This window comes from Drosophila yakuba, chromosome 2R (genome assembly GCF_016746365.2).
Source record: "Drosophila yakuba strain Tai18E2 chromosome 2R, Prin_Dyak_Tai18E2_2.1, whole genome shotgun sequence".
NCBI lineage: Eukaryota > Metazoa > Arthropoda > Insecta > Diptera > Drosophilidae > Drosophila > Drosophila yakuba.
This window is the reverse complement of record NC_052528.2, coordinates 9,670,300-9,690,732: the sequence shown is the minus strand read 5'-3', so window position 1 is coordinate 9,690,732 and position 20,433 is coordinate 9,670,300. Positions and strand designations below refer to the sequence as shown.

General features: G+C 45.9%; 6 protein-coding genes across 7 annotated transcripts; 3 read left to right on the top strand and 3 right to left on the bottom strand.

Moving 5' to 3' along the window:
* The first annotated feature begins 165 nt into the window (after positions 1-165).
* Positions 166-7,422, top strand: LOC6529886 (cathepsin L). Its single transcript, XM_002090807.3, has 4 exons — positions 166-351; positions 1,674-1,790; positions 6,175-6,389; positions 6,460-7,422. Exons 2-4 carry the CDS (start codon positions 1,692-1,694, stop codon positions 7,169-7,171), a joined length of 1,026 nt encoding a protein of 341 aa, XP_002090843.1. The 5' UTR covers positions 166-351; positions 1,674-1,691; the 3' UTR covers positions 7,172-7,422.
* Positions 3,048-4,830, top strand: LOC26534594. Its single transcript, XM_015197342.3, has one exon. It carries the CDS (start codon positions 4,265-4,267, stop codon positions 4,541-4,543), a length of 279 nt encoding a protein of 92 aa, XP_015052828.1. The 5' UTR covers positions 3,048-4,264; the 3' UTR covers positions 4,544-4,830.
* A 296-nt stretch (positions 7,423-7,718) lies between the features above and the next one.
* Positions 7,719-9,314, top strand: LOC6529885 (probable phenylalanine--tRNA ligase, mitochondrial). The gene is made up of 2 exons (XM_002090806.4): positions 7,719-9,001; positions 9,071-9,314. The coding sequence occupies exons 1-2, from the start codon at positions 7,808-7,810 to the stop codon at positions 9,236-9,238; spliced, it is 1,362 nt and encodes a 453-aa protein (XP_002090842.1). The 5' UTR covers positions 7,719-7,807; the 3' UTR covers positions 9,239-9,314.
* On the bottom strand, positions 9,303-11,052 carry LOC6529884 (sulfotransferase 1E1). Its single transcript, XM_002090805.3, has 5 exons — positions 10,499-11,052; positions 10,203-10,437; positions 9,945-10,149; positions 9,760-9,886; positions 9,303-9,700 (listed from the first exon to the last, which is right to left on the bottom strand). Exons 1-5 carry the CDS (start codon positions 10,701-10,703, stop codon positions 9,312-9,314), a joined length of 1,161 nt encoding a protein of 386 aa, XP_002090841.2. The 5' UTR covers positions 10,704-11,052; the 3' UTR covers positions 9,303-9,311.
* A 70-nt stretch (positions 11,053-11,122) lies between these two features.
* On the bottom strand, positions 11,123-12,387 carry LOC6529883. Its single transcript, XM_002090804.4, has one exon. It carries the CDS (start codon positions 12,207-12,209, stop codon positions 11,205-11,207), a length of 1,005 nt encoding a protein of 334 aa, XP_002090840.1. The 5' UTR covers positions 12,210-12,387; the 3' UTR covers positions 11,123-11,204.
* Positions 12,388-12,828: 441 nt separating this feature from the next.
* LOC6529882 lies at positions 12,829-20,364 on the bottom strand. 2 transcript variants are annotated; one of them, XM_015196961.3, is made up of 10 exons: positions 20,251-20,364; positions 19,318-19,648; positions 19,070-19,245; positions 17,390-17,594; positions 17,126-17,330; positions 15,193-17,063; positions 15,028-15,133; positions 14,686-14,962; positions 14,365-14,590; positions 12,829-14,142 (listed from the first exon to the last, which is right to left on the bottom strand). In XM_015196961.3, exons 2-10 carry the CDS (start codon positions 19,514-19,516, stop codon positions 13,355-13,357), a joined length of 4,053 nt encoding a protein of 1,350 aa, XP_015052447.1. In that variant the 5' UTR covers positions 19,517-19,648; positions 20,251-20,364; the 3' UTR covers positions 12,829-13,354. The 2 variants fall into 2 exon arrangements, with proteins under 2 accessions (XP_015052447.1, XP_002090839.1); XM_002090803.4 differs by lacking the exon at positions 20,251-20,364 and having other exon boundaries at positions 19,318-19,835.
* Positions 20,365-20,433: the final 69 nt, after the last annotated feature.

Below are 20,433 nucleotides of genomic sequence, written 5' to 3'. Positions count from 1 at the left end.
TATAACTGGGCTAAATAAGTTTTTTGATTTAACGATTGAACTGAAATTTTGCCGTTTTAAAGCTAGAACTCCATCACTGCCCCCACTGTTATCGATTAACCGTCTGCCCGGCAGCCTCTGGTATTTCCAGAAGATTCCGACTGGTCACTCTGCCGAAGATTTCTTGTTTAAACAATTTCTGCTGTTTTTCATTAAACAACGAAAGGTCTTCGCGACTGGATCATCAAAAGCGACCTGATAAATACAATCGGCTGACTTGCACATTAGTGTAGTTTCTGCCATTTAAAGAGAGTGCAACAACTGTGTTAAATCAGTGAATTTTTTGCATTCCTTGCGACGCAATTCCGAGTGGTAAGTGATTTATGTTTAGTTTTTAGTTAATTTCGAGTTGAGAACGCAAAAATGCCTGCCCTGCATTAATGCCGATTAATTACTTTGTATTGACTTGTTGAATTCAATTGCGTCATGCCTGTGTGGCGACTTATTTACTTATTTACACTTTAATTACACTTTATATTATAATCAATCAGTCGGCATCTTTGTCTATTCCCCTTTTTATTGCTCCTTCGCTTTGCGCTTCCCAATCTGTTGCGTTTCTTTGTTTAGATTTTGTCCAATTCCCCTTTGTGCTGACCCATTTTCCTAGTCTTTGTTGGCTTTATCTGATACCTGATAGCCAGATGAATCACCTTGGCGTTTTGAAACCCGTTTGCGCCCTCGAACTTGGCACAAATTGCAGGGCCACAATTAGTAAATAACAACATTTATCAAATGCCTCTCACGTTTCGCAAAATGGGCGCACAAACAGCAAGCCTAAGATAGCAAAAGAGCAAGTGAAACAAATCGCGCAAAATGGCAGACTTTTTCAAAAGCAATACGAAGCTGCACGGCAAAGTGGAATGGCCGATAAGATAACGCACTCTTCGCCATCGAAAAAAAAACAAACTATAAAATATATGTATCACAAAGCTAATGTCAATATACGTATTTAGAAATCAGTCAAGCCATTTCACAAGCTTTATCTTTAAAGAGAAGATGATGATTTCTAAGCTTAAATCGAAAAATGTATGAGTATTTGATTTGCTTCAATTGTATCCGTTATTTATTATTACATTTTCGTTTCTCTCTTGTTTCTATGCTTATACAAATGTTAATACAGAATAACACACGTACGAAATATTTTGTTATAAAATTGGTATATTTTTTAACATGATAATTTATATTTCTATACATATTTTGCAATAAATATAAATAAGAATCATTAGTAAAATATAACAAATTAATTTAAAAAATTTGAAATGTTAAGCCGTATTCTGATTTTCCCTACAGGGATTTAGGTTAGTGGCATAGTTCAACAGATAAAACTAATACTTTTCCGCTAGACACCTTAAAATGTTTAAAATTTCAACTTAATATCACTAACTATGCTAATTAACCACAAGCTATTAGTGTGAATCATGTCCAAGTGCTAGAAACCCAGTCATACACAACTCTCCTTTATCGCCAGCAGCTTAGAATATCTATTGTACCTTAAAAGCTAAACATCTCTAGTTCAGTGAGCCATCACTGCCACTTTGCCATCTGCTTTTGTAGCTGGTGGAACTTCACGTGACTGGCACTGGCACTGGCGCTCCAATTGGAAGAGGACTTACTAATTGTGTGATTTCTTGCAGATTCAGCGACTTCCCACAATGCGCACAGCTGTTTTGCTGCCACTCTTGGCCCTGCTGGCGGTGGCCCAGGCCGTTTCCTTCGCCGACGTGGTCATGGAGGAATGGCACACGTTCAAGGTGAGTGCCTATACCGACTCATCAAGGGATCAAGTTCGAAATGCGGAGCCAGGAAGGCAACAAGTGTTCTCCGGTAACAAGAGCTGGCTGGACGATGATTAATGAATGCATTATTTTCGGGCCTTTGTCTTCTGCCCGACTTTGTTTGCATAGTTGGACGCGACGCACTCTTCCGTTTGTGACGATTGCAACCACTCGGCTGAGTCACCAGCCATTGCGAGTGTGAATGCACTGCCTCTGCTGCGCGGCTGCCTCAAAAAGACGGAGGAGACGAAAGGCAGAAGAGTGGGTCCCGATAAGTCCAGCAGTCTAGGCTGTCCAGTCAGTCACATGCCGGCTCACATGACCAGCGGCGCGCAAGCTTAGCCCATCCGTAAACATCGGCTGTATGGGCAGATAATCCAAGTCGTGGTGTCGCCCACTTTCGCTACGCCGCGGCTCATTCATTTCCCGCTGATAAGCCGTGCAAGACTCGAACTGGTCCACTGGTCCAGCGACTGATAAGCCAGGCGGCATATTTGCAAACCATTTGCCTGCAAGCCATGTTTCCTAATTCGACTTCGGTTTCTGCCCCTTTCTGCAATGCATGCAGTTATTGCATGAGTGGCCAATGGCCATGGTTCCATTGATTGGGCCAATCATCCTTTGCAACGCAGCCTTCACTTGCAACTGCGGCTGCTTATCACTGCATTGTCTATTGATTAATTGAATGTGCCCCTAGTGTCGTCTAATTCTTATCGCCAGCAGTCAGAGGTCGTGTTTTTTTCTATTATTCCACTGAATAGTTGAGTTCTTTGGTGCCGTGCCAGGCGTCATTAGCCCCAAATGGGGGCGTACAAATAATTATTAGCTGTTTGTGCAGATCTCATGTGATAAGGGGGATCTACATCTACTTATATAGTATATGCATATTGGCGTTATAACCGGTTTATCATAACATTTCACATTCAATTTCAAGTGCACCCGCATATGCGATGTTTATAAAACCACTTTATTTCACTTCCTTTCTTATTCTGTTCTTTTATATCTCATTAAATAGTGTGAATCACTTGTTAAGCAATACAAATACAACTATTGTTTATAAATAACTAAGTTTGATTAACTGAATGAATGAATAGAAATTATGCTTATGAAGAGTTACTCACGCTCAATTAAAATCTGAGAAACATTTGCACTTGAAACGAATTTACCAAAGCTGGTTTTCTTTTCTTATTTAGTTAAACAAATTTTGTTTCACTTTTTCAAATTTAAAGTGACATTTTGTTTACATTTGCAATTTACATTGTGAGACCGTCAAGTGTCATGTAGAATGCCGCCAACAGCTTGGTCACACTGCATCAAACAGTGCTGCCCATGCCAGCTCCTAAAAAGAAAGGCGCGCAATTTAAATGCGATGACTATGCCTGAGCTCTCGAAAGTCTATAGATAGTTAGTTGAGGGTGCATTATCTGTAGTTGGTGAGCAGTCCAAAGTTGCAAATGCACAGCTGCAAAAGTCAGCACCGCTCAACTGTGGCACTGATAAGCACTTAAATTCCAGATTAATGCGTTTCAGTTTCAGCTCATTCGCATGCCTGGGCAAATATTTAACAACAAGTCGTGCGGGGGGCCGCGAGCATTTTGGAAATGACGCGCTACAAATCGGCGGAGCTTATCAAATTGGCATTTTGCTGGTATTTCCGAGAGCCGAAAGAGCTTTCTAGCACGAAATCCGAGCGACAAGTGCACAAACAAATCGGCCGCCGTAAACAAACAGGCTGGGAAAAATTTCGCTGACTTGCAAAAGCATCTGCTGCTCGTTCTAAGTTTTTAAGATATATGCATGTATTTTTTTTGTTTAATATTTCTGCTACTTTCGAACCGGTTGGAGCAAACATATTTGAATACCTTGCCTGAAATCCTTATAAATCATGTGCGCCTCGAAATGAAACCGGTTCGCCTTCAAGCATTCGAGCAGCCCACAATGCGCGCGCTGCAAAAAGAAGGAAAAATACGAAAAGCATAAGAAACAAGAAATATATAGAGTACGCCGCTTCCTCCAAATAGTTCGCCTACGTAGCTTGGGCTCTCGTTTCGGCGATACGACGAAGTGTGGACTGTGTGAACTCGGCTCTTTCTCGCCCCGCATGCGATTGAGCGAACTGTGAGCGAACGGACGGACCAACACCACCACCATCAACATCAAAACCAAAAGCAAAGGCGGCCTGCTGTCGTATTTTTGTTATTCCCGAACCGACGCTCCACGCCAACGGAACGCTCGAGCAGCCCAGCCGAGCAGCCAGCAGTGCGGAATATATAGAAATTTGAGAGAAACGAAATAAAAGGAGCCAACCCAAAGGCCCCCAGCAGTGGCAGTTGTAGTAGTGGAAAAGCACGCGCGTCATCGTAAAAACGTGCTACTAAATCGGAGGAAAGCCGCAGTAATAGCACCCAACTTACATAAAACCACGGAGGAGCAATCACACAATCACTGCCATGACCGATGCCAGTGCAAATAGTCTGGATGTGTCTGTGGATGTGGTCTGGCCCACGATAATTATCCTGGCCATGCTCGTCGTAAACGGCTTCGTGTTCGCCTACATCATGCGAAAGCGGCGGGAGTACAAGTGCCAGGAGGAGGAGGAGCTGCAGCAGCAGCAGCAACAACCTGTTCCACACACATCCTACGCGGCCACTTCGCCCACGGAACGGCAGCACGATGCGGATCAGGAGCAGGAGGACGATAGCTGTGCCATTGAGATGGAGCGACTGTAGGCTTTGGGATCAAACTGCACGCAGCTATTAGCCCAGCTCTCAGACAAACTCACCCACCATCGTCCACAAGCTCTCAACTGCAACGAAGTTTCCTAAGCCATTATATCTGTAGATCGTCGCAGAGATCTAGAGATATGTAGATATACTCGTACAAACGTATACGTCGAGTGCCTGGATCGCACGTGCATTTAATTACGGTGTTTTTAAGTTGTTAATTCTATTTCGCAAGTTCATTTTCTACAAAAGTATACAATAAATGTGTGAATTTTATCATGCCGCAACGAGAACCAACGAGAGCGCCATTTGCAAGGAAAATCAATAGGTCAGTGTGCTGAAGGCGGGGCTTCTTTTTGGTGGATGCATGTCTCGAATTCTATCAATTATGTCAATTATACGAGTCAGCCGCGCTCCGTGGACCCCATCCGGTCCATTTGGGGCGACAATTGCTGCGCTGGCTGAAGCTGAAGCTGCTGCTCCGCTTTGATGTCCAAATTAATTACGTATGCATGTTTCCCACATGACAGCGCCACTCGACTATTCAGTTCAATGTGCCAAGTACCCTGGAATATCGCAGAACCTTCTGAGACTTGTGGTGCCCCATGCAAAGGCCACTTAAAAAGCGATTAAGTTGAGGATAAGTTCGGCGACAATCATTTGTTTTCATATTTCGCTGAGCAACGTTGCACTTAGCGCGTTGTAAAGTCGGATATAAACCAGTTGAGCAATGAACACTTTTGAAAAACGCATTTTAGTTTCGTACTAGGCTATTATTCGTGAGCAGAAATAATAAGATCGGTTGAATGAGTTTATATTCAAGACTGAAAGTACATTACCATTCGATGTGTTTCCAAACAAATCTGCTTCCAGTATTCTCTTAGATTTTAGATGATTCATACACTCAGTGCTTCTTTCTATTTGATTTTCAGTCAGAAGGAAGTCGTATATGTTTTACTTCGAATCGAAAACTACCCCTATATAGATGAACTATCATTTGCCGAATGTAATGGATAGCACCCTAGTCGACTTCTTGCCGTGGCCTTTCAATTCTCTTTATAGCTATCGTTTGTTTAGCGTTCGTGCTATTTTCGTGCTGTGGCTGTGTCAATATGATGCGGGTCGGACAAACAACCCCGAGCTGGAGAGGAGGTCGCTCTAATCCATGAATCCACGGGACCGCTGCAGGCAGATGGAGCGCATTTCCCTATGCTTCCTAGCATTTCCTCGTGCTCCTCCTACCTGCAGTTGGGCTGTTTGTTTACTACCTGGGACATTAACGCCCTTTCCACGCTGCTGTTGTTGGGCAATCGTTAAACACTATTTTACGAGCATGCTAGATTTATGGAGTTCGCTACCGTGGCCGATCTTCTAGCGCGATTCGCTCGTGCCAGGTTGACGACGCTGTGATAAGGTTATCTGCAGATTAAGAACTTTTGCCTCTGAGATCGTAAATCCAGTTTACGTAAAACATTTGCTGTGCCCAAACAGAGTTCCCAAAATATGTCTAAGAACTACCTACATGTTCATTAGGCGGCTTGTATCTTATCTTAAAACAAGTACACGAAAGTCAATCGATAACGCTTACCTTTGATAAGTGTGCATTATCTAACGTGGTACTACTTTTGTTACTGCAGCTGGAGCACCGCAAGAACTATCAGGATGATACCGAGGAGCGTTTCCGCCTCAAGATCTTCAATGAGAACAAGCACAAGATCGCCAAGCACAACCAGCGATTCGCCGAGGGAAAGGTGAGCTTCAAACTGGCGGTCAACAAGTACGCCGATTTGCTGCACCACGAATTCCGTCAGCTGATGAACGGCTTCAACTACACCCTGCACAAGCAGCTGCGGTAAGTCCGAATCAAGTGGGATACCGCCCAAGAGTTTCGTACTCATTCCATTCAATGAATTCGCTTGCAGTGCCACCGATGACAGCTTCAAGGGAGTCACCTTCATCTCGCCAGCTCATGTCACTCTGCCCAAGTCTGTGGACTGGCGCTCCAAGGGAGCCGTGACCGCCGTCAAGGATCAGGGACACTGCGGCAGCTGCTGGGCCTTCTCCAGCACAGGCGCCCTCGAGGGTCAGCATTTCCGCAAGTCCGGCGTCCTGGTCTCGCTGTCCGAGCAGAATCTGGTCGATTGCTCCACCAAGTACGGCAACAATGGATGCAACGGCGGTCTCATGGACAATGCCTTCCGTTATATCAAGGATAATGGAGGCATCGACACCGAGAAGTCCTATCCCTACGAGGCCATCGATGACTCCTGCCACTTCAACAAGGGCACAATCGGAGCCACCGACCGTGGATTCACCGATATTCCCCAGGGTGATGAGAAGAAGATGGCCGAGGCTGTGGCCACCGTTGGCCCCGTTTCCGTTGCCATTGACGCCTCCCACGAGTCCTTCCAGTTCTACTCGGAGGGCGTCTACAACGAGCCCCAGTGCGATGCCCAGAACCTGGATCACGGTGTTCTGGTGGTTGGCTTTGGCACTGACGAGTCCGGCGACGATTACTGGCTGGTGAAGAACTCGTGGGGCACAACCTGGGGCGACAAGGGCTTCATCAAGATGCTGCGCAACAAGGATAACCAGTGCGGCATTGCCAGCGCCTCCAGCTATCCTCTGGTCTAAAGCAGCAGTACTGATATAGTTTAGGCACAGCCTTCATATGATATGATGATATGATAGAAGCAAACAAAAAACATACCAACGCAAGCATCTCAAAAATGAACTTTAATAATTTAGCCCAACCTCATATTTAATGAACTAGTTTCGTATTGGGTCCATTGTATTCGTGTTTCTCTGCCATCACGTATGATATAGGTGAACAACAAATCTGTTGATGTTTGTACAAAAATAAATAAAAATTATATAACTTTAAAGAAGATTTGAATCGATGGGATTGGGAAAGAACCAGCATAAATGGTGAATGTTGGTTGGGTTTCTAATCACTCAAAACATCTCTTATAGACATAAACAACACATTCTATCTTCAAATTTTCATTATTTTATCAGAGCATTTAAAAAAATTTGAAAAATATTTCAACACTTTTAAAGGGCCCTCGTTTTCCGGCAGATGGCGCCAGCAGGCGTTCTAACAGCTCTGTTAGAGCGCGCCTAACAGCACAGTGCGTGCTGCTGAAGCCTTGCGATTGCTGTAGAAAAATATCGATATGTTACCATAACATTTGATAACATAACATAACTTACAAGTTATAACAAAAAATGCAATAAATAATTGCATTGAATCAATAAAGTCCCTCCAAGATGCTTCTGACGCTTCGAGTGCAGGGAGCACGCCACTGGGTGAAGTCCACCCGATGCCTGGCCAGCAGTGCGGTGCCCGAGAAGTCGCCCTCCTCCTCACCGCAGCTGGAGGTCAATGGAAGCACGTACGCCACCGACGGATGGACGAACGTAACGCCCAAGATACTCTCCTACCTGGGCGCCAACAAGCACCTGCAGACGGACCATCCGCTGTCCATCATCCGCCAGAGGATCGTCAACTACTTTTATGGAGCGTATCGCAACCAAAGGGGCAATCCACTGTTTTCCGTCTATGACAAACTGAATCCGGTGGTCACTGTGCAGCAGAACTTTGACAACCTGCTGATACCCGCCGACCATGTGAGTCGTCAGAAATCCGATTGCTACTACATCAATCAGCAGCAGTTGCTGCGCGCCCACACCACCGCCCACCAGGTGGAACTGATCTCGGGTGGGCTGGACAACTTTCTGGTGGTGGGCGAGGTATATCGACGGGACGAGATCGACAGCACCCACTATCCGGTGTTCCACCAGGCGGACGCTGTGCGATTGGTCACCAAAGACAAGCTCTTCGAGCGCAACCCTGGCCTGGAGCTGTTCGAGGAGACGTGGTCCGGCTCGCTGGCCGATCCCAAGCTGATCCTGCCCTCCGCCAAGTTCATGGACCAAACCAAACAGCCCTGCCACACGCTCGAGGCCGTCAAGCTGATGGAGCACGAGATGAAGCACGTGCTGGTGGGCCTGACCAAGGATCTTTTTGGGCCGCGCATCAAGTACAGATGGGTGGACACCTATTTTCCCTTCACCCAGCCCTCCTGGGAACTGGAGATCTACTTTAAGGACAATTGGCTGGAGGTCCTAGGCTGCGGCATCATGCGCCACGAAATCCTGCAGAGATCGGGTGTTCACCAATCGATTGGCTACGCCTTTGGCGTCGGCCTCGAGCGACTAGCCATGGTGCTCTTCGATATACCCGACATCCGGCTCTTCTGGTCGAACGACAGTGGCTTTCTGTCGCAGTTTAGCGAAAAGGATCTGCACAATCTGCCCAAGTACAAGCCCATCTCCCACTATCCGCAGTGCACGAATGACATGTCGTTCTGGCTGCCCGAGGACATTGAGGTGGATGCCGGCTTCTCGCCCAACGACTTCTACGATCTGGTCCGCTCTGTAGCTGGTGATATGGTGGAGCAGGTTGGTCCCTGCTTTTTAAAACTTCTCATATTTGACTATTAATTTGTTTAACCTTTACTTGTATTACAGATCAGCCTGGTGGACAAGTTTAAGCACCCGAAAACGGGCAAATCGAGTGTCTGCTTCCGCATTGTTTACCGCCATATGGAGCGCACCTTGACCCAGGCGGAAGTCAACGAAATCCACAAGCAGATCGCCAGTGCGAGTGTGGATAGTTTCAATGTGCAAATACGTTAGTCATAGTCTAGTTCCGTTTCAATTTAGACCAAAAAAAAAACACCAGTAAAGATAGACAACAAAGTCAGGTATTTTATATGGTCTTGAATGATTTAATATTCTGTTCCACCCACTCGTTGGCGCTCTTCAAAAGCTTTGGATTCTCGACAAACTCCTGCTGCGGCTGACACGCTGTCTTGGCACCGCTGCGCACGAATCCTGCCTCTCCTTTGTTTAGGACACCCACGGAAGCCATTTCGTGCATGTTTACGGACTTGTTCTCGCGAAAGCTCTTGATGCTCAGATGATCGAGTAGCCTATCCATATCCTCCGGCTTCGGTGGACACTCTAAGAAATTGGATATGCTATGGATAGCGCCTGGCAGATCCGCCAACATGTCTTCGTAGCGCAGGAAGAGCACATTGGACAAATGGGCATGCTGCCGCGCCTCCTTAACGTGGCTGTAGTAGGGCAGCCAGGGATCTGCAAGATAGTTGGTTATGGATGCTTCCTTCATTGACATTCATTGACTACGCATTTACTTAATCCGTTCTGGAAATAGCGCCAATAACGCTCAAAATCTCCGACGTAGCCTTGAGTGCGGAAGAGCCTGTTCAAATGGTAGTAGGAAACTGCCACATCCTTGGGATCGCGGACCACGTAGATCACCTGAATATATGTACATATATGTGTTCAACTTTGGCACCTATGCTTTCAAAAAACGCACCTTGCACTTTTTTTCCAGAACACTGGGCGGCATCAGAGAAAAGGGAAAATGGGTTTTGATAAACCGCCGTTGCGAGCGTGGCATCTCACTCAAAGCCTCGTAACCCGGTCGAGAAATCTTCTCAATGAACTCCAGAGCTTCGGCAGAGTCTCGGTTTTCCTCCTGCAGCTCTTCCTTAATTTTGGGATGCACAAAGAGTGGGAATCTAAGGGAGCGCAAGTAACTTAATTATGATGAGGACAAGCGACAAGCACTTACTCAAAGAATGGAAACCGTTCGGTAAGTGGTCGCTGCTGAGCCTGGTCAAAATCCAGCCCATTGGCCACCAGCCAAATGAGCTCCTGCGTCCAAGTGGTGCCCGATCTGGGCACCGTGGCTATCCACACGTCATCCGGTCGTGCCTCAAAGTTGTAGTACCCCTTGGCCTCGTCCTTGTACTTGTGGGGAAAGAAATATCCCTCCGATCCCACCTGAACGAAGCCAGTTCGCTCACCTGTTTGCCAAATGGTGTCAAGCATTAACCAAACAAGCCATTCTGCATCCTATGAACATACCATGGAAGTGATCCAATAGCTCCGCATTGGTGGACTCCTCCACATCGCGGATTTCGTGTGGAAACTCAAGAGGCGTATTTTCCATTGCTCGCGCGATCAGTTGCCAGCGATGACTGAAGAACCGCCCGACACGAAAGCGTCTTGACCCCGCTTTCGGCCCAGAGAGAAAGTGCCAGCTACTGGCCAGGCTAGTATGGCACTCCATTGCTGCTTGGCTAAGCGCAATTTAAATACGACTGTAGTTAATGTCTGCACTTGTTGGACACTCCAACACAGCGCTGACGCTGAATTTTCTCCAATAGGTGTGGTTCCATGCCATTAGTTTGCTCAGATTTTATTGGGCTATTAACAGTGGTTTGTACACTTATAGAGGTCTAACTAACCCAAAATACCCTTTATAGGGAGTAACCAGTTTGGGAGTGTATATTGTTTTTTCCATGATACTGATAGTCTTAGATTTTATTGGTATCTGGATAAAAGTTTCAAAATTGTCCTTCAATTGTAAGTAGTATCTAGGTAGGAACGGATCGTACCACTATATTATATGGCGGTAATGGACCTAAGCACAATTAGATAAAAAAAGGAGCTAAAAATCCAAAATGAAGAATGAAATGAAATGGACGCTGAATTGAAAAGGACTTTTACTTTACTAGTACGACACAAACAATTTTACATAGAATTTCCTAGGATGTGGATACGTTTCAGATTATTCGTTCACGTCGACGTTGTCGAAAAGGCTGAGCAGCTCCTCTTCCTTGCGCTTGATGCGCTCCTGGATGTTGGCCACAGATTCTGACTTGGGCACAGAGTCCTGGACCCGGCTGAAGAAATCGTCCATGGACTTGAAAACGTTCTGATACTGATTGTCATAGGGAGAGTACTGGTACGTTGGCGGCTTCTTGGGCGCCCTCTTGGTCACGGCATTCCGGAACGAGAACTCGTTCAGTTCGTCTAGATGCAGTTCCTCCTGCTGCTCGTGGGCAGCAAACCTACGCGATGATTGCCGCTCTCTTTGCCGCTTAAGCTCGAGCCGTTCCCGATCTATTTGCTCGACCAACAGCACCGAGGGGCAAAGCATCTTCACCTCGCCGATGATAAGCTTGTGGTCGAGGATCTCAGCCTCGTTCGTCTGGATGCCACTCTCCAGTAGCTCTGGACACTTGCAGGCTTCGGATTCTGTCTCCTCCAGCATGGCCTCAAAATCCGGCAAGTGATTGGCATCCTCTGGCAGTGGGGGCCTATTCTTGCGGAAATTCGAGCTCAAACCCACGCCCGCCGGCTTGCTGGGCCAGAGACGATCCCGTGCCGCCTGTTTGGCAGCTTGTGACATCACGCGCTGCTTCGTTCCTGACTTCCTTACTTCCGATTCGGCGTGCCTCGGCAAGGGAACTGCTGATCTGGGCTTATCGAGGCCCGCTTTCTCGAACTTCTGCTTGGCCGTCTGCCTGTTGCTGCTGGTTCTCAGGGCGGAGGCTACAGTGGGCTGGACCAGTCGAGCAGGAGGATTGGACTTGCCCAGGCGACGACCGGTCTGTTTCCAAGCCGCATCGGATCCCCCATCGCCCGCTCCGCCGTGAACAGTTCGCCGTGTTCCCGCCGTCTGCGTCGATAGAGGCGCCGCTAACTTGTATCGCACTGTGCCCCCGGAGTTGGTGTTCGCTCCTCCACCCGCACCAACACTTTGCCCACTGCTTCTGCCCGATGAATTCATTATGCGTTAATGCAGAGTAGGGTATCTGTAGCCCACGTTATTTCAGTAGCTGGATATACTTAAAAATTTTTAGTTGGCTTAAATAGTTGGATTTTACTAGTTCAATTCGGTGAAAGCGGTAACGAAAAACTAATGAGCTAAGCCATGGAGTTGTCACTCTGACACTGAAGTCGTTGTGAAGGCCTACTTGTTATGAAATTATGCTAACCTCTTTAAATGATGCTAACCGCAGCGATAACGTATCCAAATCCTTACGCCCAAGACCGAAAAAACACCCACAGATAACCCAAAGCAACCTGCAACCACATCCCAAATCCAATGAACAACTTCTTCGAAGGGAAAACAAACTTTAAACCTATTTAAACCAAAACTTAAACTTAAACCAGACCCGATACTTTCTCGCACTGAAGATACCCCGCACGCAAAACGAACCGGAGAGTTTTCTTTTAATCAGATAATTCAGAATTTATTATTAAGATATTTTTTAAGTAATAATAGTCTGTCGGGCTCATACATATGGTTTCTGGATTGTCAGTAGTCTTCAGCACGGAAATAAACCCCATAACACGGGAGTCAACATGTTCTTACTTCAATATGGAATAGTTACAGAAAACAAATATCCTGGGCGGATTACATGTTTATTATTGTGGGGGAAATATGGATGGGTTTACCCTGGTCCCCCTAATCAGTAAATACTATTTTGCTTATAACACTCAAAGTCAAACCCAGAGTCAGAAGTGCACACAAGGCTTGCGGCTTACATTACGATTATATAATTATATAATCCGTAATATAACTCGAAAGCGTCGGGCTTATGCAACCAAAAAGTGTTCACTTTGAGCGCTCCATGTCTATGCTCGAATCAATTACACTAGCAATTGATGCGACCCATCGAAGAAGAAAGACCAAAACATTGAGGCCACCTCAGCAGCTGAGGTCAACCATTCTTTTGACGGGTTCTTCGGATGGACGCGCATCAGGTGCGAGTCTATTTGGTAGGTTTTTTTTTGCTACTTGGCGCATGGATGATCGCAGATCGCACAAATGCCAATAGCAAAGTCAAAAAGAGGACAGCGAGATCACTTGTTAGGCCAAGCAACCGCACCGCCCCTATAGATTGTGATGAGCTCCGAAAGAAGCTACAATTATGAAATGATACAGAATTTCTTCTCCTTTTTTGGCGGTTCTGGAGCGGGCTGTGGTGGTACCCAACCGAAATCGTGCCAGTTTCCGTGGGGCTCGCGAAATGGCGGAGCACGGCGTTGCTCAGTGAAAGCCGTGTGACGACGATACTCTTCGGACGCGGGACGCACGTTCTCGAATCGAAGATTGCCACTGGGAATGTGGCTGTAAACCGAAGACCTGGTTGTCTTAGGTACCGAAGACAGCGCTTCAAAGCCAGAAGGCACTCCGTTAATATGGCGGAAAAGGGGGTCTCCTAAATTGCGAATCGGGCGTGTGTTCAATGAAGGGATTGGCGGCGGTGCATAGCGTGATGTTGGCACCGGAGTCGGTGTTGATACAGTTGATTTTGGTATTGCTGGTCTCGATGTTGGCACCGGAGTCGGTGTTGATAAAGTTGATTTTGGTATTGCTGGTCTCGGTGAAGCAGATGGACGCAAAGTGGGCGTATCCGGATTCAATAATCCTGCTGTTGGTTTTACTGATGGCGCAGCTGCTCGTGGAGCAGGAGTAACTGGGATCGATGGTCCTGCGGCCTCCCGTTTGTTTTCCAATTTAAAATCTTTGAATTGGTCCTCCAGCGAACGAACTGCGTCCAAATCAATGTCCACACTGCTTGGAACCTTCGGCAACTCGTCGAACAATGCCTCCAGCTCAGATTTTTTCGGCTTACACTCAATTCCCAACTTGAGCAGCTCATTCTTGGAGTAGAACAGCTTTACGGCCTGGGCTGGATTCTTTCCGTGGCACTCTGTTTGCGAAAAGATGTGGGTTAGAGATATAACTTAAGGCTTGATATAACATAAGATTGCGCCAGAGAAACGAGCAATCGGTTAATTAAAAACTATGACCATCTCTTTCCGTTTTATTGTGCAATAGGAGCGGAGTACGCGACATTGAATTGTATTCGAATGGTACTTCCTATCTCACGACTTGTTTCTCTGGCTACACTTGAATTGCTGGAAATAGTTACTTCGCTTGAGGGGTTGTCCTAGCCCTGATGCAGGCAAATCCACAGCTGCTCCTCCGTTAGTTTTAGTCGGAATAGAATCTTCGCTAAGGTATTGCACCCCAACCAAGGTTTTCCGATCACGACACATCTCGATAATATGGCGGAAGTCACTGTTTTGGCTTAGCGTACGTGGATTTCCGATGAGAATAAGCAGTGATATCGGACGCGAAAGCAGAACGTTCAAACGCTAAACGGGATAAATAATATTAATTTGATGGGCTTAATTTGTTCCTATTTTCACGATTTGTTCTATAGTTTATAGTTTAATAAAGAAATACATACCCGTTCATTGTTCAAAAATCCAAGTTTGGGGGTAAAGGAGCGTACAAAGGACACGATGACCACAGGCTTCTCCTTGCCCTGGAATAGCTCAACAGATCCGCAATCTATTTGCGACCAGTTCCGCATGTTTAACTGCTCCTGGATGCGTTGGTACTGGTTCTTGTACGGCGATATGATACCAATATCCGTCTGCAATAACTTCTCGCCATTGAGACCAAAGTACATGAGATCTTTCACGTAATCCATGACAACGTCGATCTCCTTATTATTGCACAGGCTGTAAAATTGAGAACGTATGTATTAATATCTGAAATTCTGTTCTCCCCGATTTTATTCACTGACCTCAAAGAGCTGTTCGTGTTCGTCGTAGTGCCAAAAACGGAATGGAACATGATAGGGAAGTGCGGATTGGGCAGGTAAAACCAGTTTTGGAAGCGGCAAACAGTTCCTGAAATACAAATATTATTATGTGTGGATCCTTGCTATGTGGTAACTACAACCGCTCACCAATGGCTGCATGAGCCCGAAGTTTTCCGTCGTAGTAAAGATTGCTGTACAGCGATACTATCTCCGGGTGAGAACGAAAGTTGCGGATGAGACGCGTCTGCACAGCCGTGTTATAGCTCCCGTCCTCGTCCACTTGGTAGCACTTCCTCTGCAGCAGTCGCTCGAAAAGAGTCAGTCCAAGACCCCATTCGTTCGCCCTCTGCGATTGGAGCACTGGTCCCAGCTGCTTATGGTCCCCGGACAGTATCAAATTCGACGTGGGCGATAAAGTGCAGGTGATGCCCATCAGAACCTCCGCCTCCGTGGAAGCGGCTGCCTCATCCACAAAAACATGCGAGTACACATTGTTTGTACCGAAGCCTCCGGTAGACAGCTTTCCAGCTAAGCTAAGTGTACAAATCACGATCCGATACTGGTGCACCGCTTGCACGGCCGGATAAAAATGCACAGCGTACATGTTGGAGTACTCCAGAAGCAAATCGTCAATATTGTCGATGCGCCGATCGCAGCTGGCAGAAAAGATACGGGTTAGCGGTCGTGGCTGACTCTCCGGTGCTTTGGCGATAGCCCGTAAAAGTCGAAGTGCCACCTCGTCACAGGCCGTATTTGAACCTGCCAGCACTAGAATGTGCGTTTCGGGTCGATTCACATACAATTGGTAGATGGCCTCGACGATGGTCGATGTTTTGCCTGTTCCCGGTGGTCCAAACACGATGTAGGGAGCTGGAAGTCTTTGGCTCAGCGCTATCTGTCGAACCGCTTGCATCTGCTCCGGATTGCTGGATATAGACCTGTTATTTAGCCGAAGTTCTCCACTGGCCATCGGCATAGGTAGCATTTCGCCGGGAAACAGGATCCGCTGAACATCACTGTGACTGGTGAGCGACAGCTGCTGGAGGGCTCGATACTGATAACGCATCACTGCTCGCAGTGGACGGAAGATCAGGGTGTAGGTGGTGTTGTCCGGTAACTGGCGTTCACAAGTGATGTTCACCCGGTGCGTTGAGACACCAAGGATGCGGGCGAAGTAGACTCGTGGCTGCTTCTCCAGCTTTCCGACCTTCTCGTCAACACTGCGAGCCCACTGCAAGATGGAGTCAAAATCCTTGAGTGCCAATTCGAGCACCTTGTTGTTGTTTTCCAACATCTGGCGTACACCCGATTCCGGGCTGCCTTTCTCGTTTATGATTAACACATCGTCGCCAGGGGAGAGGATGTCCTCCACGCTCATACTGGTGGTACCCAGTCGCATCTTAACCGAAAGCTCCCGCCCGAACTGGTGCAGCTCCACTTTCGACTGCTTGAGCGAGAGATAATGCTGCAATCGTTCGAAGTCCTCCACCTGGAGCAATGTGCGCAGTGTACCGCTAAGATTTTCCTGTGTAATCTCCCTACCCCGCTCGCAATAGTTCTGATAGTGCTTATCATATTCGGCCAAACGGATCTGCGCGTCCTCGTGCTTCAGAGCGCTCAACACCTGAGTGGGTGGATTGGCTGGTGGAAGACCCTTGCTCTTGAATATCTCCTTGCTAGACAGCCGATATGGGTTGATGTTGAAGCAAGCCTTGGGCAGTGCCTCCGTGCGCATGAAGTGATGCTGCTCCACAAATCTCTTTCCCTGGATGGTGAACCCGATAACGATGGGCTGCTCCCGAAGGATCATGAAGACGTGGGAGTCCACGAAGAACACTAATTCCCCGCTCTCAGGCACCTGCAGCGGCATTTGTGCACTATACACGTAGTAAAACTCGCGCAACTGCACTATGATGAACTTCTCGACAATAAGATCCCTGCGGTGGGTCTTTAGGGTGAATCCAAAGTAGTGGCTGTCCACGCAGCTCTGGTAAGAGAGGGACACCATTGGCGAAGGACTGCGAAAAGAATATAATATGGGTAAAGTGTAAAGGAACTAACAAATCCTTGAATTACTTACAATTTTTCCATCTTTTTGAGAGACTGAAAATCAGAATCGTCGCCATGGTACTCCACATGCTCCTCATACTTCTCAATTGTCTCGAAGTTCTCCTGGCAGATATAGCAACCCAGGGAGTTGAGCTCGAATTCCTTCTGCGGCGACAGCAGCAGCGTCTTTTGATATTTCAGCAGCGTAGCCGTTGCATTCGTATCAAGTTTGTATTCTGCCAACAAAGCTCTCATGCATATCGAGAATATTTTTTCCTAATTATAGATAGACTACCTGCGGTAAGTGGTGTGTTGCCCTCAACAGGAGCTCCTCCGGGCGCATTGGCCGTGGAGGCGGCATCCCGACGTCGGTGCTCCTCATCCAGCAAATCGAACTTATCCTTGCGAAAGTGCATCAAGGAGAAGTTCTTGATGCGATAGTTGGAGTTTCCACGCGGCGTGTTGATTAGAAAGTTCGTCCTGTGCAGCAGAGCACCAATCTAGTGAGTTTGGAACACACACAAAATGTTGCATTTAAATCCGGATGTTATTGTTTATATCAAGCAATGGAGCAGGATTGCGTTATCTCTACGGTCAGCAAACTGCAGTGGCGCAAATCAACTTCACAATAGCAAATGCCAATGCCATATCTCGGTAATAAAAACGCAATGGAAACGGGGAATCACATGACGTTTCCAGTTTCACCATATGAGCAACACATTATAAACCGATTTTACAGTTACTTTCTTTTTTTTTTTGGATTTTCCCAAATCAGATCATCGCAAACCCTTTGAAACGGAAAACTCAAGGCGAAAGTCCCAATTGCAGGGGATGTTTTCTTTTTTATGTACTTCATTTTCATGGAATAAGTAATGGCATTCGAATTTCATTTCCATATGCTACAACTGCGGCATTGCGACATAATGCCATAGAATAGTGTTAAAGAAATAGGATCTTGACCCGATATGTAATAATATTTGTTTGTAAACTGAACCTGAATGCACTTAAGTATATACAAAAATGCATTACAATGATTTTTGTTTATAAAAAATGTATTAATAGCAAAAATCTGTTTTTGAAATCCTATTCCTTATTTCCATTCCTAAACTCCATTAACCACTTATCAATTTACTCAAGGATACTCTTGTTGATGTAGGTTTTGAAAAAAATGAAAACATGTATTTATATATTTAACAGGTACAAAATCGGTACTAAAACCCTATATAGAGTCTAATCAATCAGATAGTTGCTCTATCAGCAAGATTCCGCACAACATTTTGTTTGGTCACTTCATTTGAGACTTTTCGCAAAACCATAAAGGCTAAGTAAGGCTTTTTTGTTTTGATATGTCAGCAAATATATAGAACTTAGCAAAGCGAAATATGAATCCGGGGGGGGCAAACCCAGATGACTCATGGATTTGAGCGTATTATAGATGACCAGCGAGCAAATCGCTGAGACACGACGTCGATTGGATTCGGTTGTGCAGGTGGTTGTGACTTGCTCTGATAATAGAGGGAAAATGAAAATGTTTGGGCTGGGGCGAAACAAAGGAAAGCTACATATGTACGAAATCAGTCTTATCGCGCTGCGACTGGACTAGTGAATCGAATGGTCGGGTGGGGGTTTCGCACTCCACGTCTGTCGCCAATATAAAGCAACACAAGAACTGTTTACATTTTGTGTGCAGTTGGGTATGTCAGCCAAATAACACAAAAAACTTAGTCTAACTTACTCCTTTCAAAGGAGTCAAACTCAGATAAAAAAGAACAGACAAAGTTACACCGCTCGTCCTCATGCCATTCTTTATATTTATATTATATTTTATATTTTAAAGAACCTACACACATCAGTGCGAGAAAATGCTACTTCTAATCACTTTTCAAAAGGCAACCCCAGCCGAAGCTCATATGGGAGTCCCCACTGTACAGGAAGAGGGTAAACGATAACACATTATCAATTTGCTTTAACTCACATTCGAAGCTCCCTGGATGGAGAGCTTCTGGCGGATCTCACTGGCGTTGGGCAGGGCCCGCAAGTGCTCCTCAAACATCTGTCGCATCTTGGCCTTGTCCACGTACCACTCCGTCTGGGCGCTGATCACCTGGCGCGTGGCCATCTCCAGCAGAAACGATCCCACGAACTCGCGCTCTGTGGCCGCAAAAAGGGATCCCTTGTTATGGAACGGATGCATATGATGCATATATGTATTGTATAGCTTACCCCACGGAACCGGCGGTTTGCGAGGCATTCCATTGGCGTAGGTGCCGGGTGCCTTGATACCGCCGTTGGCCGGCGGCGTCGGCGGCGGAGTTGGGAAGTCCGGCGGGGTAGCGGTACCATTATTATTATTATTATAACTGTTGTTGTTGGTGTTTTTTGCAGCGAACGCCTTCTTTTTTTGATTTTTATTTTTAGTCATTTCGACTAAAGATGTTATTTAGAGAGACAATTTCCTGTTCTTTTTATTATTATTTTTTTTTGTAATGCACTCACTCACACACAAGGGGTAAGGGATCGATAAATGTTGGGCGCTAAATTAGTTTCTGGTTTTCTAACGAACACGAACAATCGTCATTAAAAGTTAGTTATTCAATGCGAACACAAAGCACAGACGCAGACACACACACAGACGTTGATATATGAACTATATACTATATAGAAATACCATTCAGCTGACGATCGAAGTGCACGGCGAGACGTTCAGTTGACGAATGAAGCGAGCGATGTGCGATCGTTTTCTTTTATATGCAAGTGTTTTAAGAGGGGATTACCTCTGGTTCTGGTTATATCAAAAATGATTAAAATTGAATTATTGCATTCATCAAAAAACTTTATACATTAGAATCAAAATATAACCTTTTTTAAGATTTTTAATCCCTAAATCGACGTCTCTGTGTTTATGCTTGCCTTTGTGTGTGTGAGTGTGTGCGTGTGCAGCAGAGAGTCTTTCCAAATAACGGCGATCAGTTCCCTGGAACTGAATATTCAAAACGGAGTTCTCGAGCTTTCCTTCCAGCGCAGGAACTTTGTGAACAACGCAATGAGAAGCACTCGCTGCCGCAATACTTACATATAACAGCTAATTTTTTTTATTAATTAACGAATTGATTTTATGTTTTTTATGGCGCTGGCGCCTTTTTTATTATTCCTGACCTTGTTTTTATTTCTCCTATGTGTGTGCGTGTGTATTTTTATGTTGATTTGTTGAGTGTAACACTTTTTGTTTACAAAATATAACTAAACGAACACATAACTTTGACTTGAAAATCGTGGGAAGTCCCGAATTTACGTATTAAACCTGTCTCGATTGTGCGTCGATCGTGGTAAGCGATCGAC

Bases quoted from the DNA above. Each gene is read 5' to 3' on its own strand.
- LOC6529885 (XM_002090806.4), top strand. From the start codon at position 7,808: ATGCTTCTGACGCTTCGAGTGCAGGGAGCACGCCACTGGGTGAAGTCC. The intron at 9,002-9,070 runs GTTGGTCCCTGC...CTTGTATTACAG, and splicing joins CTGGTGATATGGTGGAGCAG to ATCAGCCTGGTGGACAAGTT.
- LOC6529884 (XM_002090805.3), bottom strand. From the start codon at position 10,703: ATGGAGTGCCATACTAGCCTGGCCAGTAGCTGGCACTTTCTCTCTGGG. The intron at 9,887-9,944 runs GTGCGTTTTTTG...ACATATATTCAG, and splicing joins TTCTGGAAAAAAAGTGCAAG to GTGATCTACGTGGTCCGCGA. The intron at 9,701-9,759 runs GTAAATGCGTAG...ACTATCTTGCAG, and splicing joins CTATTTCCAGAACGGATTAA to ATCCCTGGCTGCCCTACTAC.
- LOC6529883 (XM_002090804.4), bottom strand. From the start codon at position 12,209: ATGAATTCATCGGGCAGAAGCAGTGGGCAAAGTGTTGGTGCGGGTGGA.
- LOC6529886 (XM_002090807.3), top strand. From the start codon at position 1,692: ATGCGCACAGCTGTTTTGCTGCCACTCTTGGCCCTGCTGGCGGTGGCC. The intron at 1,791-6,174 runs GTGAGTGCCTAT...TTGTTACTGCAG, and splicing joins AGGAATGGCACACGTTCAAG to CTGGAGCACCGCAAGAACTA. The intron at 6,390-6,459 runs GTAAGTCCGAAT...ATTCGCTTGCAG, and splicing joins ACCCTGCACAAGCAGCTGCG to TGCCACCGATGACAGCTTCA.
- LOC26534594 (XM_015197342.3), top strand. From the start codon at position 4,265: ATGACCGATGCCAGTGCAAATAGTCTGGATGTGTCTGTGGATGTGGTC.
- LOC6529882 (XM_015196961.3), bottom strand. From the start codon at position 19,516: ATGACTAAAAATAAAAATCAAAAAAAGAAGGCGTTCGCTGCAAAAAAC. The intron at 19,246-19,317 runs GTAAGCTATACA...TTGCGGCCACAG, and splicing joins CAAACCGCCGGTTCCGTGGG to AGCGCGAGTTCGTGGGATCG. The intron at 14,591-14,685 runs GTATGTATTTCT...TATCCCGTTTAG, and splicing joins GATTTTTGAACAATGAACGG to CGTTTGAACGTTCTGCTTTC.